General features: G+C 50.2%; 2 protein-coding genes across 2 annotated transcripts; both read right to left on the bottom strand.

Moving 5' to 3' along the window:
* Positions 1 to 8,904: 8,904 nt before the first annotated feature.
* On the bottom strand, positions 8,905 to 16,791 carry CCT3 (chaperonin containing TCP1 subunit 3). The gene is made up of 14 exons (XM_050327936.1): positions 16,668 to 16,791; positions 15,178 to 15,239; positions 14,818 to 14,868; positions 14,660 to 14,722; positions 13,977 to 14,073; positions 13,514 to 13,631; positions 13,157 to 13,343; positions 12,523 to 12,672; positions 11,948 to 12,080; positions 11,378 to 11,459; positions 11,086 to 11,266; positions 10,291 to 10,536; positions 9,936 to 10,067; positions 8,905 to 9,258 (listed from the first exon to the last, which is right to left on the bottom strand). Exons 1-14 carry the CDS (start codon positions 16,696 to 16,698, stop codon positions 9,154 to 9,156), a joined length of 1,638 nt encoding a protein of 545 aa, XP_050183893.1. The 5' UTR covers positions 16,699 to 16,791; the 3' UTR covers positions 8,905 to 9,153.
* Positions 16,792 to 17,909: 1,118 nt separating this feature from the next.
* Positions 17,910 to 22,218, bottom strand: SSR2 (signal sequence receptor subunit 2). The gene is made up of 6 exons (XM_050327989.1): positions 22,144 to 22,218; positions 20,337 to 20,491; positions 19,579 to 19,677; positions 19,120 to 19,228; positions 18,892 to 18,969; positions 17,910 to 18,239 (listed from the first exon to the last, which is right to left on the bottom strand). Exons 2-6 carry the CDS (start codon positions 20,489 to 20,491, stop codon positions 18,129 to 18,131), a joined length of 552 nt encoding a protein of 183 aa, XP_050183946.1. The 5' UTR covers positions 22,144 to 22,218; the 3' UTR covers positions 17,910 to 18,128.
* Between the last annotated feature and the right edge of the window lie 1,329 nt (positions 22,219 to 23,547).

Here is a 23,547-nt window from a genome sequence, read left to right as displayed (position 1 = left end):
TTTCTAGCATACAGTGCTATCAGTCAGAGATGTTGAACTGCTAGAGTGGGAATGCAAAAGCCAAGCTGTTGAGCTTTTTGTCCTGGTCCCTTCATTGTCTGAGCATTTAGTAGTGGGGTTCAGTTTTAGATCCTGACTGTGAGAATAAAGGATTGTGATGGTACAGAGAGCTGAGAAGGAAAGTGCAGATACCAGGGGGTGTGGTGCAGTTCAGTGGGTGCACTTGGAGGTGGAACCAGCAACAGCTCTCTCATCTCACATTTTTTTGAGCTGCATTTTTACCGGATATTTTCATTTTTGTAGCTGGACTCTGTGAGAGTGGAAAAATTAATTAGTTCATAAAATAAGGAAGGAGTTCATGTTGCGATGCAAATAAGAGTTTGCACATGAAAGGGGAAGATCAGCAATACTTTTCTGTCCTGACACGTCTTATCTGAAAGCAGTGAGGAGATATTTTCACCTTTGTAGCTGCGCTTTGGTCTGGTTTGTGTGCACACAGCGCTATCTGGCGGAGCTGCTGAACGGTAGCAGTGGGAATGTCCCACTGGGTACTTGAGAAAGATGTAAATGTCCCGTGGTTCTCCCCACACCACCAAATGTGAAAATCTGAATGTGAAAACGCCAGTTACCACTGTCCAAGATGATGTGCCAGAAGGACTTCACTGACCTTTGTGACGTACTTGGGGATGGACTCCACAGAGTGTTGTAAAATAGAATCATTTATTACAGTTCTTTTGTGGTTTATATACCCTGTTAGATCAGCAGTAAATTCCTGTTAGTAACTTTCTTCTATATCTACTTTTTAGTTTATTATTTTCTGTCCATGAAAATATAACACTACAGCAGTTTCCCCCACACAAGGATACATCTCCCCACATCCGCATTTATCCTGACAAGTTCCCCTTTTAAGTTTCTCCCAGGGTTCCCTACAGACCATCCCTTTCATTTGCAAACTTGTATTTTCACCACAATCAAGTGGTAGTTACTTTTCCTTTGCAGCCAGTAAACTGCACACACAACCACGTTGAACTGTGTTGCCTAAAACTGGAAATATAATTCTCTGTACCATTTTGAGTAGTGAAAGGCAAAATTTAATTGTGGGGCTGTTGGTGCACAATAATATATTGCACACCCCATGGGCATAGGCCTTTACAACTTTATACTATCATCTAATTACAATATTCAGTTCCTAATTACAGTATTTGTAATATAAATAACTACCTGATCCGTTACACCCACCCCCAAAACCATTCCTCCCGCTAAACCGCCCTCACCAGACCTCCCAAATTTGAGTCGTTTGTTTCAAAATGACCACCCCTTCATCTTTGTCTTCCTCATCATCTCTGTCCTCCTCAGAACAGCTTCAAGACCTCTGTGTAGCTTTGACTACTTATAAGTGGTGTGACTGTTATGTCTATTTCTTAGGACATTTCTACAGATAGTAGCTCTTCATCTTGCTAAAATCTTTTGTCTGTTGGGATTCTTGACAAAGAATGTTAAACAGCATTTTTAGAAATCTTATACAAAGGTACTTAGCAAGCTCAAAGTACTATCAACGTATAGTAAAATCTCATATAATATGGATTTTGAGGCATCAGCGGCACTTTCAGTCTTTGCTATATGTAGCATCAAGCACCTTCAGTCTCACAGTGTCTGAAATGTCCATGTACTTCCTGCACAAAAAAATGTCTCCAGGAAACTGCTTCTGTTTCAACATTTCAGTGCCAAGTAGTTTCCTTCTCAGCTATTCCTACCATCATATTCTTTGCACTCTTGCAGTCTGAATCTGAACTGAACAGTTTCTGGCTACATCTTGCACAGATAAATGTGCCAGAACAAAAAAAGTTTTTTCGGGCATTGCCCCTTATGCTTGGAAACTTGGACTATGAACTTTCATACTCTATGTACTATCACATTCTTTCAGTCTTGCAGAGATTCCTGTACCTAAACTATCAATCATAAATGTTGGTCACAGAAGGTGCCCGCTCAGCAAGCTGTTGCTGCTGTCTCCACCTTGAACTCCCAGAACAAAAAAACAGTGCTGGGCATCAGCTTTCCCTTGCAGGCTGTGAACTGCACTACACACACACACTCATGCACAGGCACACAGGTGTTGTGGTTTTTTTCTTTCCAGATGGTTGTGCCGTCACATTTTTGTCACTCTCAATGAACTCACTACAAACTGGCAGAAATCTCTGTCACAAAGGGTGCCAGATGAGAAGGATCTTGCTGGCTTGACATTTATACCTCATATGTTGAAAAGCAACACACACCTTGGAGTTAGGCACTTTTCTGCTCAGCTTCATCCTATTCTCTCAATCTTGCAGAACTCAGCTTCAAAAGTCAAAAAGTCCAGCTCTGGCCTTCACTTTCCTCTTGCAGCTCAAAAACTGAACCACACCGTGCAGGTCTCTGCATTTTCCTGCTCAGATTATGTACTCTCATACACTTTCACTCTCAGAAAGAGGAGATATAAAACTATATCCATTTGGTCCCTCAGAAAATGTTCCAAAAGAAATTCAGTCCTGGACTGAACCCTTCTTTTGCAGCCTATAAAACTGCACTGCCAAGGAGACAGTTTGCCTTCCTTCCCAGCTATATGCAGGATCACATTCTTTCAGTCTCAAAGAGCCATGATCCAAAACTGAAACCCTCCACTTACTAACTACTTCCACACTAATGGTGCCAGAATAAAGAGATCTTCTCACTCTCACAGTTCACAAACACCACACGATGGCGGTGTGGACTTGGAAAAGAAGTAAATGTACCAGAACTATAGTTAAACCAGCTGAAGTGCAGATCCAAGTTGAACAAGTCCAGTCACTACTCTCAAACAAATTGTGTCAGGCCAAAAATATTCCACTGACCTTCCCTTTCCATTTGCAAACTTTTCTCTGTGTGTGTCACACCCAAGCAGCAACATGTCCTCCTTTCCAATTATATGTACTAGGAATTTTTTTCACTCTCTCAGAGGCCAGCTCCAAAATTTAAAATATCTGGCAAAATACAGATCACAAAAGTGCCAGGTGAAAAAGCTGTTGCTGATTCTACCTTCATCTGCACCTACTGAACTGCACCACACACCCTGGAACTCTGCACTTTTCTTCTCAGCTCTATGCAGCATTATAATCCTTCAGTCTCACAGAGTCAGGATCCAAAGCTGAACCACATCTCTGACACTGAAAGACAAAAAGCTCAACAGCTTGGCTTTTACATTCCTGCTCTAGCAGGTCAACACTTCCATCCAATAACACTGTATATGGTGAAAAGGAATTAAATACTTCAAGACACTCTCTAAATCACCCAAAGTGTGGATGCAAAATTGGTTTCCTTGCCGAGGAGAAGAACTGTGTCCACACCTTCAAAATAGAATACATCTTGCTATTGTTCCTGTACAAAGATGCCAGAACACTTTTACAGGGGCTTTGCCTCTCCTAAGCAGTCTATTCATCTGCACACTGAGTGACCCAAGACTGGGGATAGCTGCTTGCATCGACCACCTCTGAAATGCAGAGACAACCTGCAAAATTGAATACATTTCGATATTGCTTCCACGCAAAAGGTGCCAGATGAAAAAAATCTGTTCTTGTTCCTTTCACTCCCTGGGTACCCAATCATTTGCAGCACAAACACTGTAATTTCTCAGGAAGAGCAGTCATCCCCTTCTAGAAATCGAATTCCAAAACTTGCGTACCAACTCGATAATTGCAAATGTCGGGAACTGCTCTCACACAAAATGTATCAGGACAGAAAGCTGCTCCTGGTTGCTACAACCTATTATCTGCACTTGGAATACTGGGTCCAGGTGCTTTCCTTCCCTTCTGATCCTGCCCTTCCCTTGTGTGTACTACTCCTCCGTTGCCCTGCCTTGCCTATGCCAAAGTTGCTTTGACTTGCCTTGCTTCTCCTCCCCCTCCTTTGCCTTGCCATTCATCCCCTGCCTTGCCTTGCCTACACATATCCTTGTCTTGCCTACCCTTCCCTTGCCTTCCCTTACCTTCCCCTCCCTTGCATTGCCTTGCCTACTCATTGCTTGCCTTTGACTACAACTCCCTTGTCTTGCCTTGCCTACCCCTCCTTTTCATTGCCTTGCCTACTCCTTAGTCACTTTGCCTTTCCTACCAACCCCTTGTCTTACCTTTGCTGCCACTCTCTTGCTTTGTCTTGTCTACCCCTGCCTTACCTTTCACTTCCTACCCCTGCTTTGCCTTTTCTTGCCTTCCCCTCCCTTGCCTGGCCTTACCTTGGCTTACTTCTCCCTTTCCTTCCTTCTCCTTGTGTCCTGGTTCTGGCCAGGGCAGGGTTAATTTTTTGCAGTAGCTGGAAGGTGGCATGGCTAGGACCCAGAGGTTATTTTGTACCACCTCATGTCAAAACCGGGGCTGGGGGCAAGGAAGTCTCTTTTTTCCAGAATGAAGGGCTCTCTTGTGCTAAGGGCAGTGTGGCTACGGTTGGGTCCATGAGCTCCACGGTAAGCATTTTTTGTATGTGAATCACTCTCTCTTTTATTCACTTTTGTTATTAATATTTTTGCTACCACTCTTCGTTTCCATATCTCATTGCTGCTTCCAGTAAACTGTTCTTTACTCCAGCCATGATCTTTGCCTTTTGTGTCTCAAATTGGAGGGGGGCAGGGTGGACTAGCACATGGTTTTAGTGGGTGTACCGAATTGTAGAATACCATGACAACCTCATTTTGTGCCCAGTGTGTGGCACAAAGGGTCGAGATAACGACAGATCTGCCCAGAGTGGGTTGGAAACAAATTTGAGCTGAACATTTTTTGTATAGGTACTGCTAATTGTATAATTAATACCTGGATGAAGAAAGCGACTCCCATCTGGCTCTGTCCTCCTGTCAGGAAGTTGTAGAGAGTGATAAGGTCCCCCTTGATCCTCTTTTTCTCCAGGCTGAGCCCCCTGAGCTCCCTCAGCTGCTCTGGTGACTGACTCTCCAGACACTTCCCCAGTTCCATTCCTGGCTGTGGATCCACTCCAGCCTGTCTTGCAGTGAGGGGCCCAGAGCTGGACACAGCACTCAAGGTGACTCAGCAGTGCCCAGCACAGGGGGGCTGTGAGAGACACTTAATTATTATATTCATTACTGGCTCGGCCCAACTCCAGTGTGTGGCCTGGTGGGGGGATGTTAAGGGACAGGTTGAATTTCATGAAGGTGGAATAGTTCCATACTCTGGCTCCTTGGAACCTCCTTGGCCAGCCCTGGAGCAGCTGTCAGTCACTGGCACACCAGGACCACTGCCCCACACCCCACCTTGGAACCACAGTCTGGCCCCAGAGTGCTCAGTGAGCCAGAAGTCCCACCAGGGTGCTCTGGCCCTCTGTGGCCACAGATAAAGCCAATAAAGCAGATAAATGTGGTGTCCACGTGGCCTCGCCCCCTGCCATTTCCTGAACTCCTAGGAGCTGGATCTATGCTGTATCTAGAGTTGTAGCTATAATTCTCCTTTTCTCTTTTTTTCTCTCTCTTTCTTTAGTTCTTCTAAACTTCTTCCTTGATATTTGGGTTACTTAAAGATGGATGGGTTGGATTTTGCTAAATTGTGTGGGTTAGCATGTGCTAAGTCATCGCCATGTGAAATGCTTTATTTTTGTTGAATGTTGCCCTTTAAACTTTTGTCAAGTTTTTTGTCAAACTTGATTTTCTAAAGTTTGCCAGTAAAAGTGTGTTATTTGACCTCCTGAGAAACGTGGGCAGCATTGGGTTTGGGGTGAAAGGGTGATAAAGGTGTGGGGGGGCATAATATAGGGGTCCCACTCCTTTCTGGGGTGCTGTGGAGTTCTTCAATCTCCATTTCAGGGATTTCCCTGAAATGTTTGCTCCCCATCCTCCACTTTCTGCTCCCTTCTCCATTTTGGGGTGTCCCTCCTGTATCTGGGGTTTCTGCCCTCCATTTTGTGTCCCCCCTTCCATTTCAGGTTCCCCCTCCATTTTGGGTCCCCCCCAGCATTGGGGTCCCAATCCATTTCAGGATACCCACTCCATTTTGGGCTTACCCCCAAATTTTGGGGTGCCACCCCTCCATTTCTGGATCTCTGTTCTCCATTTTGGGATGTCCCCTCTCCATTTTTTGTCTCCCCCCCTCCATTTTGGGGTGCCTTTCCCTCCATTTTGGCCCCCTTCCCCCATTTTGGGGTTTCCCCTCCACTTCAGAATTCCATCTTTCCATTTTAGGGTCCCTCTCCACTTTGGGATCCTCTCTCCATTTTGCAATCCCTCCCTACATTTTTGTGTTCCTCCCATTCTGAGTTCTCCCCCCTGTGTGTTGGGGTGCCTCTCTGTACTTCAGGGTTCCCCCCAAATAATGCCCTAAAATGGATGGGGGACCTCAAGCAGAGGTGGGGGGAGGTAGAATGGGAGGAGGACACCTCAAAATGAAGCTGGGAGGCATTTTGGGGGGCTTTGCCCCCCCCCAGAACATGCCTGCAATGAGTGGGAGTTTGGGTGTTTTTTGGGGGGAAGGGAATTGGGGGTCAGGGAATGTTTTGAGTTCTAGGGGGGTGGATGCAGTTCCTCCAGAGCAGAGATATTTGATTTTAGGCTTTTTTATTTAGGCTCTTTATATTATTTTATTTTACTCTATGATTTATTTTATTTGTCTTTATTGTAGCTTTGTATTTTTTACTTTAGTTTAAACTTTATTTTATTTTAGACTTTATCATTCCTATCAGAACCATCACCCCAGAACCATCAAATGTCCATGCAATGCATCACTATACAGAGAGTATTTCTTATGAAAAAAAGCTTCAATTCTTTGTAAAATACATAGTTTATTTTCTCCTCATAACCAGTGTAATCTTTCTGATATGTAACAACGCTTGTTTTAAAATACTTTGGAGCAGGTGAATAATAGAGCATTTTTTAACCTACTTAGTTCAGTTGTCACCCTGGGCAACAGCGGCACCTGGGAGCCATGAGCTCGTCAGGGCAGGCAAATGTCATTTGAGGTAATTTGTTATTTGAATTCTGAAAGCCTGACAGGTTAAAAGTAATACATGTGTTTATCCCTTGGCCCCTCTCCTACAAATTTTATATTTTTATACTATTTTGATTAGGGTTTACATTGTTTTAATCACATATAGGCTATTTTGGTTATTGACAGCTCAGCACAAGACATATTCATTTGGAAAGACCTGTGACAGTCACTCTGTTATTGCTGCAGCTCTGTCCCAAAAGGAAGGGAGATACAGGGAAGGTCCCTGTCGATGCTGTTCTCTTGGAAGCTTTGTATCATGTTGAGCAGAGAACTTCTGTTGCAGGTGGAGTAGGAGCTTCAGACAAAGTTTATTAGAGAAGCCCTCCCATTGAGTCATAAGATGCAGAAAGGATTCCCTTGCTTTTTAAACTCCTTCTCAGACAGGAGTCTGGGTACAGCTGAGTCCAGTGTTATCCCCAGACTGCCAGTGGTTTAAGGAATTACAGAGGTACAATTGAACCTTTGTACAACTTTGTGCCGCAGGACTAAGGATGGCAAATCAGATAGATTTATATAAAAATATTTATGATAAATGATTAGACAAAAATATCTTAATCCAAATTATTTACTACACAGTATAGAAGCTAAAATTACTAGTATAGCATAGTATAGTGTAGGATAGTGCACTGTATCCAAGCACTTATATTAAAAAGCTACCAAAAAAAGAAATAGTTACTAAGTAGAGGTTGATGTAACTCACCCATACCAGTGGCTGTGGATCCCTCTCTTTCACTCAGCCTCGAGGAGTAACCTTGAGATGCCCCCCGCTCAAGGGAGGAAACTCCACACACACATGCCCCAAGAAAGGTTTATGTTAGAAGAACTTGCCCTATGAAAGTGGGCTGGACCTTTATAGTATGAAGTGATTTGACTGTCGAGCTCTGGCCCAACTGTGACAGCTTAGCATTTTTAGATAATGATACTTTATCATATCTGCCAAATCCTTGCTTCACTTTTAGCATGTTAACTTTGGGATAATTTAAGACTGGTTTTAGCATAATTCAACACCAAAACCAGCATGACACACCCCCTCTCAGTCCACCACCAATATCCTTGCAAACAGGGCACTGCTGCTTGACCACATTCCAAGGGCACAGCGTCCTGCTGCAACTGCATTGTGGCTGTTCTTCCTGGTTGCTCTGTGCAGGGTTGAGGGGTGTTGAGGTACTGAGGGTTTTGTAATAAAAGTAATAGCATGACAGAAGCTGCCTTGCTTTGACCACTGTGCTCCCAAAGCCACATTGCCCGTGGTGTGCATGGAGCTGGAAACTGCTCCAGCCAAGCTCACAGAAGGGGATTTGCTGCTTCCATGGGCTGTCACAGGACTGGAGTGGTAAAAGGAATCACAGAACAAGACTGCTTGAGGTTGGAAGGGACCTTAAAGACCATCTAGGTCCAAACCCAAACCCCTTCCACTACACCAGGTTGCTCCAAGCGTTGTCTCACCTTGCCTTGATCACTTCCCAGAGATGGGGCATCCACAGCTTCTCTGGGCAACCTGTGCTGGTGCCTCACCACAACAGGAAGGAATTTTTCCCCCATATCTCATTCTCTGGACTTGCTCCTCCTTGCACATCCTCCCTGTGCTGGGGGGCCCAGCACTGGAGGCAGCACTGCAGGTGGAGTCTCAGCAGAGCAGAGGGGCAGAATTTCCCCCCTCATGTGCTGCCCACAGTGCTGGGGATGAGCCCGGCCCAGTGTTGCCTTTCTGGGCTCCCAGTGCACGTGGCTGAGTCATGTTGAGCTTCTTGTCAACCCACACCCCCAAGTCCTCCCTGGGCCTGTGTTTGTGCTTGGGGTTGCCTGGAAGCAGGTTGAACACCTGCCCTGGACCTCACTGAACCTCCTGGGGTTGTCACAGACCCACTTGCTCACAACCCCCCTCCTCCTCCATGGGCATTAAACACACAGAGACTGAAACAACGTGTTTATTTTGGGGCAAAGAGGAGAAGTTTCGGTCTGGAACCCTCACCCCAGGAGCAGTATCCCCCAGTGCAGAGACACCAACAGCAACAGACCTCTCCCCATGTCCAGGGTTTTCTCCATCCCTCCCAGACTTCAGACAAACTTTCCCCAGCTCAGCCTCAGCACTGGGTCACTGCACTGAGCTCATCCCTGTGTCAAGGTCAAGGCTGGTTTTCCCCGGTGGACACTCAGCCTCTCACTCCTGGGCTGCCTCGGGCGCCGCGGGCTGCTTGCTTTGGTTGTCACCCTTCTTTTTGTGCCCCGACACGATGTCATCAATACGGAGGAGGAGAACTGCAGTCTGCAGGAAACACCCCACACCCAGGGCTCGTCAGGAGCTCAGCACAACAAACAAAACCCAGCCAGCCCAGTTCCCACGCCATGCAACCCCCAACCTATGGTTCTTTCAGCACAGGAGAAGGGGCACTGTGCCTTGCAGGCACATGAGAGCAGCAAGGGGCTGCTTTACCCCCACCATGGAAACAAAGGCACCCATCTTTTCTCATTGACTGACAGAGAACAGACCCATTGTCCCTTCGAGAAACAGCCTTTGATCCAACACCAGTGAGAGAATGGTAGGATCTGTAATGAGGGGAGCAACTGACACACAGCAGCCCCAGCCGGCATGAAGCTTCCCAAGGCACTGACAATTCCAGCATGCTGCTGGCATGGGATTGCTCAGGTGCAGCTCTGTCTGGTCCTGGGAGCAGCCTGTTCACGTGAGAACCATTTGGAGGAAAAGGTGGGATGGATTATGCTGAATTTTAGGCACAGGATCAAAAACCAAGTTTTGGGAAAGCCAGAGTCTGGGCTCCCACATCCCTCATCATCTCACCTTTGACAGCAGCCAGCTCAGACACCTGCACAGCCCATTCTGGGTGTCTGACACCCACCCAAACACCCCAGTGCACAGGGAGGGATGTACTTCTCTCCCAAGGGATATGCCACAGAGGCTCTGGAGTTCCCACCTCTCCTTACCTCCACAGCTGTTTTGTAGGTCTGCAGTTTGACAGCCAAGGGCTCCCAGATCCCCAGCTCCTTCATGTCAACCAGGGCTCCAGTCTCCCCATTCACCCCCCATGTCTGGCTGCCTTCCTGGGTGTGCTTGGCCTGGAAGCAGAAAGACAGGTGTGGGGTGAGACAACAAATTCCCCTCTAGAAACTCCCACTGACCATGGGCTCATGAAACAGTAACAGGCCATTAGAATATTCTCAGTTTGGGAGTTCGTACAAGAATGTTACTGGCAGCCTGACAAGGGCACTGCTGTGAAGGGTGACTGATTCCTGGGGCTGGGCAGAGCGGGAAGGAGCTGACTCCCCCCTGGTGCCTTACCCTGAGTGAGGTCAGAACACGGATGGTACTGGCGCCACAGTTCTGGATCAGTGTCCGGGGAATGACCTCCAGAGCCTGGGCCACTGCACGGTAGGGCCACTGCTCCACACCTGTCATGCCCTTGGACCTCTCGGTCAGCGCATGGGACACGGCCATTTCGGTGGCTCCCCCGCCAGGCACCAGCTGCGGGTCCATGAGGACGTTCCGGCACACCTGCATGGCATCCTGCAGGTTGCGCTCCACCTCCTGCAACAGGCACAGATCACGGGATTGCTCAAGTTAGAAAAGCCCTCTAAGATCAGAGTCCAACCATCCCCTCAGCACTGCCAAGGCCACCACTAACCCATGTCCCCAGGTGCCACATCCACATGGCCATTAAAACCCTCCAGGAATGGGGACTCCACCACTGCCCTGGGCAGCCTGTGCCAGTGCCTGACAACACTTTCCATTAAGAAGTTTTCCCTAATATCCAATCTCTGGTGCAACCTGAGGCCATTCCTCTTGTTCTGTCACTTGCTACCAGGGTGAAGAGCTTGACTCCCACCAGGCTACAACCTCCCGTCAGGTAGCAGTAGAGAGACTCAGAGGTCCCTGTTGGGACCCCCCAGCTCCCTCAGCTGTTCCTTGCACTCCAGGCCCTTCCCCAGCTCTCTGCCCCTCTCATTATTAACTGGAGCACCCCACCAGCTGAAAGCTCAGCCCCCATGGCCATGCTTCTGGCCATGACTTACTGACATCACAAAGGTGGCTGGGACAGGAGGTGAAGCAGCCCATGCTTACTCTCCTCACACTTACCGCTAAGATCTCCTTGCTTGCTCCCCGCAGGATGATAGTGCAAGCCTTGGGGTCTTTGCAATCAGTGATGAAGGCAAAATACTCATCTCCTATTTTTTTCACTTCAAAGAGCCTGGCACCAGTTCCCACATCCTCCTCCCGGAGCTCATCTGTGCGACTGACAATGCGAGCTCCGCAGGCCCTGGCACACCAAAACATTACATCAGACACTCACTGGGGAGAAGGAGTGAGCTCAGAACACCCCCATGCCATGCACAGCAGGAACAGGTTCCAGCCAGGAGCCAGCACTTACCTGGCGATCCGGTTGTTGTCAGTCTTCCGCACCCTGCGGATGGCAGTAATGTTGGCTCTCATCAGGTAATGTTGGGCCAGGTCTGAAACGAGGTTTGTGCAAATTTAGTGGTGAATCAGTGGTGTTATGACAAATTTTATGTGTTTATCAGTGATCAATTCAGCTATTCTAGTTCCACTCTTTAAAGCAAAAAGGATTATGGAAAAAACCCTAAACGTAGCTTCTTAAACCAGGCTGCAAAGCAAAATGGCAGCACATCTCTCAAGAGTTTTAAGACTCAGCCTCACTTATATTTTGGTATCTTTCCCAAATGCTGGAAAAGCAAAATATTATTGTAAGAGTCCAAGTTCACACGGCAACATCGAGGACCAACTTCAATACCCAGAGCGTACAACTATGTGTTAGAAAGCTAAAATACAAACCAAAACCAGGTTCCACACCAGTTTTGGGGGGAGTTGTGAGTTGTGTTAGTTTGCTATTGTTGTTTTTTTTTCAAGTTTCTGAACCGTGAATTTAACACTATGAACCTCACTGAGATGAATGCAACACAAAGATCATGTGTGCTGTTACCAGAAACTCCTTTTTCCGTGATGACCAGATCTGGCTTGACTCTTATCAGATCCTCACACATCTGCTGAATGTACTCCTCCTCCATCTGCAGAATGCGGGCAAAGTCTTCCTCCCGCGTAATTTCAATGTCAGTCTGCACAAAAGACACGTAAACAGCTCAGTGTGTTCATCCCAACGCTTCACCATGTTTGACACACATCCCCCAGGTCAAACAACCAAACTCCTCCAGTATCGCCAGGGAAAGAGTCAGGGGTGAACACCACAGATCAAATAAACTGTGACATCGTGTCAGCTGAGCCTTAGCATTAATTCAAGCTCAGAAATATTTCTTTGGCTCTTTACCAGCACATAGATACACAAACTGCTGTAGCTGCTTCAGTGAGTCAAAGCGCTGGGGCCTCACTCCTGTTTTTCTGGACTCCACGGCAGAATTAGCCCATGTGTGCAGAAGGCCTCTGAGAGGCACAACACAGAAAGCCTTTCACCACTCATGCTTTTAACAAGCCATCTGCATTTGTTCACTTTACATGTCCTAAATCAAGAATGGTGGACACCTCCAACAGGACCCACTTTACCTGGCTCTCTCCTTTCTTGTACTCTAGGGAACAATCCAGAAGGACAATGCGTGGATTCTTAATAAGGCGACGCATTCTGGGATGGGTCACATCTTTATTCACCATGATTCCACGCAAAACACACGAGTCTTCACTAAAACCACCTGGAATCTGACAGACACAAGGAAGGGGGGAAATGAGAAGAGCCAGTTTAGTCTACAAAAACCTGTAGTTTCTCCTGAAACTGTCTGTCCCATGTACAGAAAAGGGAAAACCTCTCCCGGGTAATCATAGCGCATCCAGGTCATGATACAAAGTTTAATTTTAAGAGCATGTTGACTTAGATTTCAAGTGGGAAGCTGTGGAAGAGCTTAAGAAACTTTTCACATCCTACTGCCTGGCAACACGTTTTTCCATCTTCCAAATGCAACTGAAATTATCTTTCTGACAAACATTCCAAAAGGGTTGAAATAACAGCCCCTGTTTGCGGTGTAAACCAGCAAGACCAACAGCACTGACTGAAATATCTTTGAGGGTGGTTATGTCTGCAGACTGCAGAGAGGTAACAGAAAATTCTTCCCACTGCACCCTACAGTCAGCTAGTTCAGAACAAGAAAAGGGCACAGAGAGATAAGAAACAGCAGGACACACTCACCTTTTCTACTTTTGCATATTTTTTAATATCAATTTCCCTTCTGCCATTCTCTTCAAATTCCACGGTCTTAACGGCCTCAAGAGCGATGCTACAGGCCAAGTCAGACCAGCGGTTTATTGCCTTGGTGTTTATCGCACTCTTTATTATTTTAAGCATCATTTCTTTGTTGTTCACATCCACTGGAGTGCTGGGACAAGGAAAAACCAAAGAGCAAACTGAGTATTACTCCAAGCTATTTGTCCCTTTGAGTCCCTCTCCAGTTAAGTTATATTCTAACATAACTGGCTGAAGCAGCAGCTTGAAGCAGTACAGAAAGCCCACATCCCCCGTTTCTAACTCCCACCAGCCCATACTTACCCAATTTTCTTCAGAATACTGATCATGTCATCCAGAGCCTTACGATAAGCCCAGATGATCACAGTTGGGTGCATCTGCTGTTCAAGAAAGTGTTCAGCAACAGAGAGCATCTCTCCGGCTAAAAAAAAATTAAAAAATAAATCAAAATCCCTCATATAAATTAGGAGGATAATCGCCACTCAAGACAGAAGAGCAGCATACCAGACAAAATGTATCTTCTATCCATGCAAGGAGCTCTAGCACCACCTATACCTTTCTTTACCCTTAACAGTACTTATTCCAGGGAAAGGTGATCAAAGCAAGGAGCTGATCACCTAAGGGTCTCATGAACAAAGCATGCTCTTGCACAGTAAAAAAAAAAATTTCCATTTTAAGGTTGGTAAATAACTCATTATGGGCCCTGATGAGCAAAGAGGGCCAACTCCAGCCTCTATACAAACTGTGTCTGAGTCAGTCTCCTTACCAAGGATAATGACAGATGTGGTCCCATCTCCAACTTCTTCATCCTGCGTGCGGCTGATCTCTATCATTGATTTTGCAGCTGGATGCTGGACTTGGATCTGTGCAGAAGCAAGGGGTATGGATTTGTTCCAGAATACTAAAGTACAAACATCTTGCCTTGCTCAATGGAACGAATATCACACCTTTCATACAGCTAAAGGCATTCTGCAAAAACACAGCAAAGTTCTTCCTTCTTTTCTGACCAAAACCAAGCCCTTGTATTTGACAATGTTGTGTCTCTCACAGTTTTTCAGGCATTAGAGTTTTTTGATGTTCTTTTAACAGCACTTGCACCAGAGAGACAACAAAAATTTCTTGGTATCGTTATGTGGCATTGTGAACATCACTGTCTACTCAGAAGGTCTTGATGCAACTGATTATAGCTACAATTACCAAAGCATTTACATCAGTCTTATAAAAACTCCATGAAAACTTCCCATCCCAGGATCAAACCTCCATTTCTGCGGAACAAGGGCATTTGCTGGAAATGTTTCATTCCTCCCCAGTGAGCACCTTTCTTGGTGGAGCTCACTAGTACTTGCTGGCTCTCAGGACAGATGAGATCATACAGCTCTACTGGCACCCAAGACTCCAGAATATTCTGACTCACGTGTTAAGTGAGACAATCCTTCAGGAGAAACTTACTTCTCTAAGAATAGCATTGCCATCGTTGGTCATCACAATGCCACCCATGGGGTCCAAAAGCATCTGCAACCACAAGAAAACAAACACTTGTGCTGCAACTCCGGTGATGCAGCTGCCTGGAAACACCCCACGTGGGACAAAACAGCACAGGTTCTCACCTTCATCATAGCTCTTGGTCCTAAACATGTTCGGATGATGTCAGCAATGGTCTAGAGGAAACCGAAGAAATGAAGTAATGAATTAATGAAGTAATGAAGTAATACAGGCAAGTATTATTATTATAGGGCACCCCTTACATGAACAGTGCAGGTGGTTTATTTTTTATACAGAATTTTTATGTAACAGTATAAAAATATCTTCTGTCAACACAGAAAATTATTTCCTATGTAGCTTCTTCTATTCTGGGTTCATATACAATAGAGAAAATATGCTTCAGATCCAGCTTTGCCTCAGAAATATACACACACATGGAGGAAAAAAAAGGATAATCAAAACAGCCTGATAGGAGAATTTGGTACCTTCGCAGCAGTGATGTTTCCTGTCTGGACTTTTCTTCCAGACTCACGTTTTGTGTTCTGACCTAATGCACACAGAAAAAATGAATTTAATCAAGTGCAATGAAGTACAATACAGCAAGGATACAGCCACACCTCTCAGCCACACACATTTGACATGTGACCAGTTCTAAATTCAGAGTTTACATTATAAATACTGCAGTCATTATGAGGAACACACTGACAAAAGAGTGTCAGTGAAAAACGCTCCCTATTATAACAGAATTTCTTGTGAGCATCCTAAATGAGACGAAGCTTTGCAACCCTGAAACAGAAACCTCTTGCCCCAGAAAAATCAAACTGCAGGGACTCACTAGGATCTGCCTGATCCCACATGACCGAGAAGGTGCTGCTGCACAGCACTGTTCAGTCACAAAAAGTTACAGAAGCTCAGGCACAGTTCAAAGAACCGGGTGAATATGAAGTTAATCCGTCTGTGCTGCCTTTGGCACATGAGGGTGAGCAGCCCCTGGGGTGCCACAGGCTCACAGTCACAGCTGGGGACCAGCTGTCAACAGGCTCTGCCCCAGAGCATCCTTAGGCTCAAGGCTGCTCTTCTGCTATTGCAAGTCTGGCCCAGGTATGCACAGATTTACTCGAGAGTAGGTGCATCCACATGGAGGTGTAAGATAGAACAAAAGGGGCCCTGGGCTCCAACAGCCTGCCTGCTAGGTTAATAGGGAATGGAATGGAATGGATGGAGAGATGGGAATGCAATACCCAAGGAGAAAGAAATCCTTGTGTTGGAGGGTGGTGAGAAAATCATAAAATGGTTTGGGTTGCCCAGGGAAGAATTTCTTCCCAATATCCCATTTAACCCTATCCTCCAGCAACGGGAAGCCATTCTCCCTTGCCCCAAGTCCCTCTCCAGCTCTCCTGGAGCTCCCCTAGGCACTGGAAGGAGCTCTAAGATCTCCTTGGAGCCTTCCCCTCTCCAGGTTAACACCCCCACCTCGACTCCAGAGCAGAGTGGCTCCAGCCCTCAGAACATCTCTGGACTCGCTGGAGCAGCTCCATAAGCTTCCAATGCTGGGGGTCTGAGACCTAGGGTTCACAGGGGGGTTCAAACGGGGTAGCACAAAGAAACGTGCTGAAAAGGCCCGAGAAAAAACGGGACAGAGAATCGGAGAGCTGCCGGGAAAGGCCTGACACCAGCGGGGGCCCGAGATCTCCCGCGCGGGGCGCACAGAGCGGCCAAGCCGAAGCTGTGGGCAGGGGGCTACCAGAGGCAGCTCTGACTCGCCGGTGGCGGCAGCGGTGCCCAGCGGACCCCCGGAAGCAGAGCGGGCCCGGCTGGGCCGCGCTCCGTGAGGGAGCGCCTGGCCATGAGGGGACCCAACATGGCGGCGGGGCGGCCGATTGGCAATGCGGGGCGGGGGCGCGGCGCTGCCCTCCCCTCACCCTCCACCCTGGGACCTCGCCGGGGGGGGCCGGGCCGGGGAGGCGGCACTCACTGAGGACGAGGACGGGGCGCGGGCCCATCATCGCGGCGGGCGGAGAGCGGCGGAAGCTTCTGGAGCCCCGGACCCGCCGCCTCACGGGGCCGCCGCAGCGCGCCCCGCCCCGCGCTCCTCGCCGGCCAATCGCGGCACGGGCGCGCGCCCGAAGGCCAATCAGGAGCGGCACCGCCTCACCCCGGGAACGCCCACCGGCCTGCGGCTGGGGAGTGACACCCGCGGGGCGGGACGGGGCTGCGCATGCGCAGTGTGCGCACCGGTGCGCGGCGGTGCTCCCTCACACCGAACACCTCATACAGAACGGCCAAGCTCGCTCTGGCACCCGAAGTCCTCAACAACCCCTTCATCCCCCCACAGAGTGGTCCCAGGGGAGCGGCGGGTCCTGATGCGGCCCCGCCCTGGCTCCGGTGTCCCCTCACGGCCAGGGGCTGCCCCTCCCCACACCGCGGCAGCCATTTTGTGTCCCGGCCGGTTCTTCAGTGTCGCCCCCACGAACCGAGGGGCGGAGGGGGCGTGAGGGGGGCGCGGGGACAGCTTTTGGCAACGGCTCAGAATTCGGAGCTCTAGGACGAGAGGGCATTGGGGTGGCACATGGAGCCAGCCAGGGGGCCCTGGAGGTGCCCACGGGCTGTTCATGGAGCAGTATGTGCACAGAGGCAGCTGCCTGAAAACACGGGCACAGGAGAGCTCTCGGAGCTCCCTGGAAATGCTGGCAGGTTTGTTTTGTTACTGCCTTTGCACCAGTGAGGTCGGGAAGTGTTCTAATCTCTGGGCACCCAGATGCTGGAGACTGTCTGGGGCGGGGTTGAGTTAAGCAGAGCATCCCCAGTGCAGGAAGGGGCAGTCTGGGGATCCCTGCGCCTCATTCTTGAGGAATTTAAAATCCTCCTCCTTGCCGTCCTCCCACATCTCTTTACATGGCCCTGGGCAAGCTGGTGGGACAGAGAACAGCTTTGACAGGGCCTCCAGTACCACCCCTTGGAGTAGAGCTGCAGCTCTGACATCCTCTATCGAAACAGGTCTGTGGTGCACCAGAGCAAGCTCCTTCCCACAGGGCACGCAGCAACAGAGGGGCCCCAAGACAGGACACTGGAGAAGATGCAGCAGGGCAAGTGGGGGCTGGGAGGGAGCACAGGGGGCAGAGCCCCACAGACAGACCCTCTGGGCACTTCCACACTCGTATCACTGCGGCTGCAGAGAAGTAGGGCCGATTCCTGCTTGAAAGGGGTTAACAAAGCATTTTGGGACTTTTTTTGGGTTTTTTACTGGTTTGTTTCTTTTTTTTAAAAACCCAGAAGACACCCAATCACAGCGATCAAGTCCCTTTGCCGGGAGGGTCGAAGCACAGCCCAGGCAATGCCTGGCAGAGGATGGTGCAACCCAAAAGCACCCACGGCTTTGGTGGGGTCATGACTGTCCTTTCCTGAGCCTTGGGGTGCTGGTGGCATTTTTCTCCACTCAGTTCTTTTTGGTCTTGGGGGTGTCATACTTCCTCTTGCTCGAGTACCACAGCAGCAGGGGAATCCCGATGGAGGGTAGGGTCATCACACCAAATGCTGCCCAATCCAACTAGAGGGAGAAATGGTTGGAGAAAAGTCAAAACAAGTCAAGTCCAGAGGAGTCTTAGAGCAGTGAGGCCAGAGGAGGACACTGAGGGGAGACCTCGCCTGCAGGTTCCTCACAAGGGGCAGCACTAATCTCTGCTCTGTGTGACCAGGGACAGGACCTGAGGGAACAGCATGGAGCTGTGTCAGGGGAGGGTTAGGCTGGATATTAGAAAAAGTTCTTCCCCCAGAGGGTGTTTGGGCACTGGAATAGGCTCCCCAGGGAAGGAGTTACAGCACCAAGCCTGACAGAGCTCAAGGGGTTTGGATAACGCTCTCAGGCACTTGATGGGATCGCTGGGTTGTCCTGTGCAGGGCCAGGAGTTGGACTCCAGGATCCTTGTAGGTCCCTCCCAACCTAGGAGGTTCTAAGATTCTACTCCCCAGTTTTCTGGCTCAAACCCCACAGTGCAGTTCCTCCACAGAGGGAGCTGGGATGGAAACTCTTGGCTGCCTCTGTGAGACTCCTGTGGAGAACGGACAGGGATTAACTGCAATGCCCCTGGAGCTCTCCAGGTGACTGCAGGACAAACCACACGCACCACGTGCAGCAGGAAGCCACTGCTGGGCTGCAGCTGCTGCAGAGCCATTTCCACTGTCAGCTGAAAGGCACTTACAAAGTGAGGGGAGAACCTCCTGTCAAAGTCCCGCTGAGCCAAGATTCCTCCCTGCCCGGGAGCACTGGTGAAACCAACCTGGAAAAGGCAGGGAAGAGACAGGCTTGACCACTCTCCTTCTTGGGGCAGAGCTGGGCAGGGTGAGGGCTCAGGGACAGCGCCCCGACCCCGCAGCTGCAAGAGCAGGGTCAGGGGGATCTGCAGGGCTCCTCTAAATCCTCCACTTACCACGACCTGTCCTCCCTCCTGTGCCAGGTACGTGATGGTGGCAGAGGTGAAGTTGAAGTACCCAGCTTTGAGAGGCCTCAGAACCACAGTGTGGGACACGTTACTCGCTCTGGGAGCCGGGCGTTAAGGGGAATGGTTGGGTTTCGTTACAGGGAGAAAACACAGGTGGAAAAGGCAGTGCTGCTGTTTATGAATGTTTATGGTCACAGAATGCTTAAGGTCACAGCCTGATCCCCCCAGGCTGACCCAGCTGCTCCTCCCCAGGCAGAGGAACTCAGGGACCTGTTCCTGTCTGCAGGGAGCTTTATTTTTACACAGCACCATCCAAAAGAGCAGGTGTTTGGATTGGGCACCCTGTCCAGGCTCTGGCATGTGGGAATTTCTGGGAAAGGGCATGAAGACAGGAAGAAGCTGCAGGATGCTCAGGGGGAAGAACATTTCAAACCATTAAAAAGATACGGAGCGATCCTGTCCCACTTGACGTTGAGCATGCCAGAGACGATGCCAAAATCCTCTGGGGGGAAGGAATCATCCGACAGTTCCACATCCAGGGCAGCGCTGGACACAACAAAGGCAGGGATAAGAACAGAATCTTAAGACTTGGCATCTGCTCACGGGATCTACAGCAAAGCAGGCTGACAGTTCCCTCCTGACCCAACGGAAGAACTGATTTGTGAAAGAGGAAAAGTCTCCAACACAATAAGGTGAGGAGAGCTGAGGTGTCTTATGGGGAGACTGCAGAGAGAGGAAGGCACAGCTGAGAGAAGCAGCCACAAAGACAGGAAACACATTGGTTTTTCTATAACAGAATTTGGCAGATAGATACCATCCCACAGACACATGCTTTGGCCTAAATAATAAACAAATCCCACCTACAAAGTTACAGTATCTCATTAATATTGTAGGAGTCCAATGTGCAAAAGAGCCCACAAAGCAAGTCAAGAGAGCTGTGTGCACGGGGAGCAGTGTCCCAGAACACCACAGGAGCTACATGTCCATGCTGGACTGACAGCTTGAGCACGTGGGGAAAGCAGGGACCAGGGAAGAGGAAGGAAAAGGCAAATTGCAGGGTCAATCCTTTAGGCACTGCTGGAAAGCTCAGAGTTCAAGGGAGCAAAGGCACCAGCAGATCACGGAGCTCAGAAATCACCTCCTGCCCTGCAGCCACACATGGAATGTTTGCTCCTGGTTCACACCGAAGCCTGGGCAGGGCTTACCTGGAGCCAACGTTGTAGATGTTGTACTGCAAAGTCAAGTCCTTGCCCTCCACTGCGTATCTGTTCAACAGGGATTTGGAGGCCAGGAGCCTGGCACCATCCTCACAGCGGGACACGGGAACCAGGGCACACAGGGCGAGGAGCAGGAGCTTCATCTGCAAACACAGGTCAGTGGAACGTTTGAAATTTCTGAACTTTCTCCTGGGACGATGTAAGAATTGGCACAGCCATGTCCCAGATCTGAAGAAAAGTCAATAGTTTCCTCCCTTTTCAAAGCCAATATCTCTGCCCTTTACAGAATCACCAAACGTGCCCGAGCTGAGAGGGACCCACAAGGATCATCACATCCAACTCCTGGCTCTGCACATCTCAGCAATGGGCAAAGCTCTTGGATCACAAAGCCTCTTCCAGTAACTCTGAAAGCTCTGGAAATTAACGGTTTCGCCAGTTTTAGCAATTAACAGTTAACTGCCCTTGTGAAGCCTGGCAGCTTTTCCAGCACTCTCTTACATGACCGAGTTAGTTCTTCTCAGAAAGCACCAGCTCCTCACTTCCAACATTTGTTCTTATTTCCTATTTTCAGCCACTGAGGAACCACCAACTCCCTCCAGCAGCCTCGTGATCCCCACAAATCCCTGCTCCAGGCCAGGTGTCCCAATTCACCCAAACCCAGTGCCCCAGGAGTTGCCCTGCTGAGAGGACAAGGAGACCACAGACATTATAAACAGGACCTGTGAGGACACCTGGTAGGGCTCTGACAGGCAAAAACTGCTTCAGGGTCAGGGGCTCCACTCTCCACAGTCACAGGGTGGTTGGGCTTGGATGGGGCTGTGAAGCCCATCCAGTTCTACCTCCTGCCATGGGCAGGGACACCTTCCACTAGACCAGGCTGCTCCAAGCCCCATCCAACCTGGCCTTGAACACTTACAGAAACAGGGGAGCCACAGTTTCTCTGGGCAACCTGTGCCAGGGCCTCACCACCCTCACAGCCAAGAATTTCATCCCAGTATCCCATCTAACCCTGCCCTCTGGTAATGGGAAGTCTTGTCCAATCACTCCAGGCCCTTGTCCAAAGTCCCTCTCCAGCTCTCTTGGAGCCCCTTTAGGCAGTGGTAGGGGCTCCGAGGTCTCCATGAAGCCCTCCCTTCTCCAGTCTGAACATCCCCAGCTCTCCCAGCCCTGTGTCCAGAGCAGAGGGGCTCCAGCCCTTGGAGCATCTCTGTGGCCTCCTCTGGACCTGCTCCAGCAGCTCCGGGTCCTTGCTGTGCTGAGGGCCCCAGGGCTGGAGGCAGCTCTGCAGAGGGGGGTTCACCTCAGCAGAGCAGAGGGGCAGAATTTCCCCCCTCATGTGCTGCCCACACTGTGGGGATGAGACCAGCACAGCGTTGGCTTTTTGGGCTCCCAGTGCACGTGGCTGGGTCATGTTGAGCTTCTTGTCACCCCACACACCCAAGTCCTTCTCTTCTGGGCTGTTCTCCAGCCATTCTCCCTCAGCCCGTGTTTATGCTCAGGGTCGCCCTGGTGCACGTTCAGCACCTGCCCTTGGCCTCGCTGACCCACCTGGGTTTGTCACGGAACCCCCTGCCCAGCCGGACCCGCTGCCTGTGCCAGAGGCCCCTTCCTTCCCCCCAGTCTTGCCCCGCTCCGGCCGCACCAGCGTGTCCAGCCCGGGCTGCTCCTGCCGCTCCGCGCAGCACAGGGGCCCGCAGCTCGGTCCGTCCCGGCCCCTCAGAGCCCACGGCCCGGCCTCCCCCAGCCCCTCCCCGCCCGCCGAGCTCACGGCCCCACTCGGCCCGACCGCCCTCACCGTGCCCGCCGCCGCCACAGAGCCAGCTCAGCGCACACGCACCGGAAGTGACGCACACAAACCACGCCTCGCGACCTCCCACGGCCCGCCGGGAAATGGAGTCCGACCTCGCCCTGCAGCGAGGACTCCGCGCCTGCGCGGAGCGAGCGCGCTGTGCTGCCCCCTGGTGGCGGAGGAGCGGGCAGGGATTCCTGAGGCGTGAGGGGCGCGGACCCTCGGGCTGTCCCTCCCTGCGCTGGGGTCGCTCTGCTTGGCTCCCCCCCCCTCGCACAGGCTCCAGCTTTGTGCTGCCCTCGGGTCGTGACGCGTCCCGCCCTCCCTGGCGCAAAGGCAGCAACAGAACAGCCCTGCCGGCATTTCCAGGGAGCCCCGGGAGCTCCCCGTGCCCGTCTTGAGGCGGCTGCCTCTGGTGGCAGAAGGGTCCCCGGGGCTTCCTCAGGGAACATGTTCCTCCATGAACAGCCCGTGGACACCTCTCCAGATCCCCCTCGCTGGCTCCGTGTGCCACTCCAAACACTCCTTGGAGCTCCCCACTGTCAGCCTTTGCCAGCAGCTCCACCTGCACCCTCTTTGCTCTTTCCCTGCTGCCCCGGGCAAAGCTCCTCCAAGCTGCCGACTGTGGAAAGCAACCCAGAGATTCGATCCCTGATGGCCATTGTGGCCACATCACCACAGGTTGGGCTTCTCCCTCCCAGCCCACCCCTCTGCAGGGTTTGCTGCAGTCAGGGCAGGCTGGTCCCCGTCCCCAAACACTGACAGAGCACCTGGCCTGGGCCTGAGACCCTCAGAGCTTTTTCTGTGGAGGAGCATCTGCTGGAATTGCTTCATTCCTCCCCAGTAAGCACATTTCTCGGTGCTTCTGGTCAGTATGGAATTGCTCTCTGGAGACAAGAGGAGATTACACAGCTCCACTGGCATCCACAGAACCGTGTTCTGGAAGATTCTGACTCCTGTGTTAAGAAGAGGCGAAGCCACACACTGATCAGAGGTTCCAAGGAGGTGATGTGGTTGTTGGCTGTGTTGGTGTCTTGAGAGCAGAAAAACATGTGGCAGCTGTGCTAAGCACTTCCCTTTGGCTTTGCAGATGCTGTGTGGGCAGCCCTTGGAATGGGAGGAGCATTTGGGGCGAGCTGGACCACAGCGAGGAGGAGCTGAGGGCTGGGGATTCCTCACGAGCACAGGGGTAGGTTTGTTTCTTTTGGTACCTTTGGTGCCACAGGTGGTGACGGCTGCAGGATCTCTCTTGAGCAGTGCAGCTCTGGTCAGAAGTTGTTCCTAAGCGTGGAGCACAAAAACCCCTGGTCAAGGTAGAACCGGGTGTTTTGGAGATGGAAAATTCAATGGCACTAGTTCACAGCTGTGCCAGTTCAGCTTAATGCAAAAGGAAAATCAAACACTTCACAC

The sequence above is a fragment of the Myiozetetes cayanensis genome, unplaced genomic scaffold (genome assembly GCF_022539395.1).
Source record: "Myiozetetes cayanensis isolate MyiCay16 unplaced genomic scaffold, myiCay2020 scf35, whole genome shotgun sequence".
NCBI classification, from domain to species: Eukaryota; Metazoa; Chordata; class Aves; order Passeriformes; family Tyrannidae; genus Myiozetetes; species Myiozetetes cayanensis.
The sequence above is the reverse complement of the archived record's forward strand: the minus strand, read 5'-3'. Positions and strand labels throughout refer to the sequence as shown.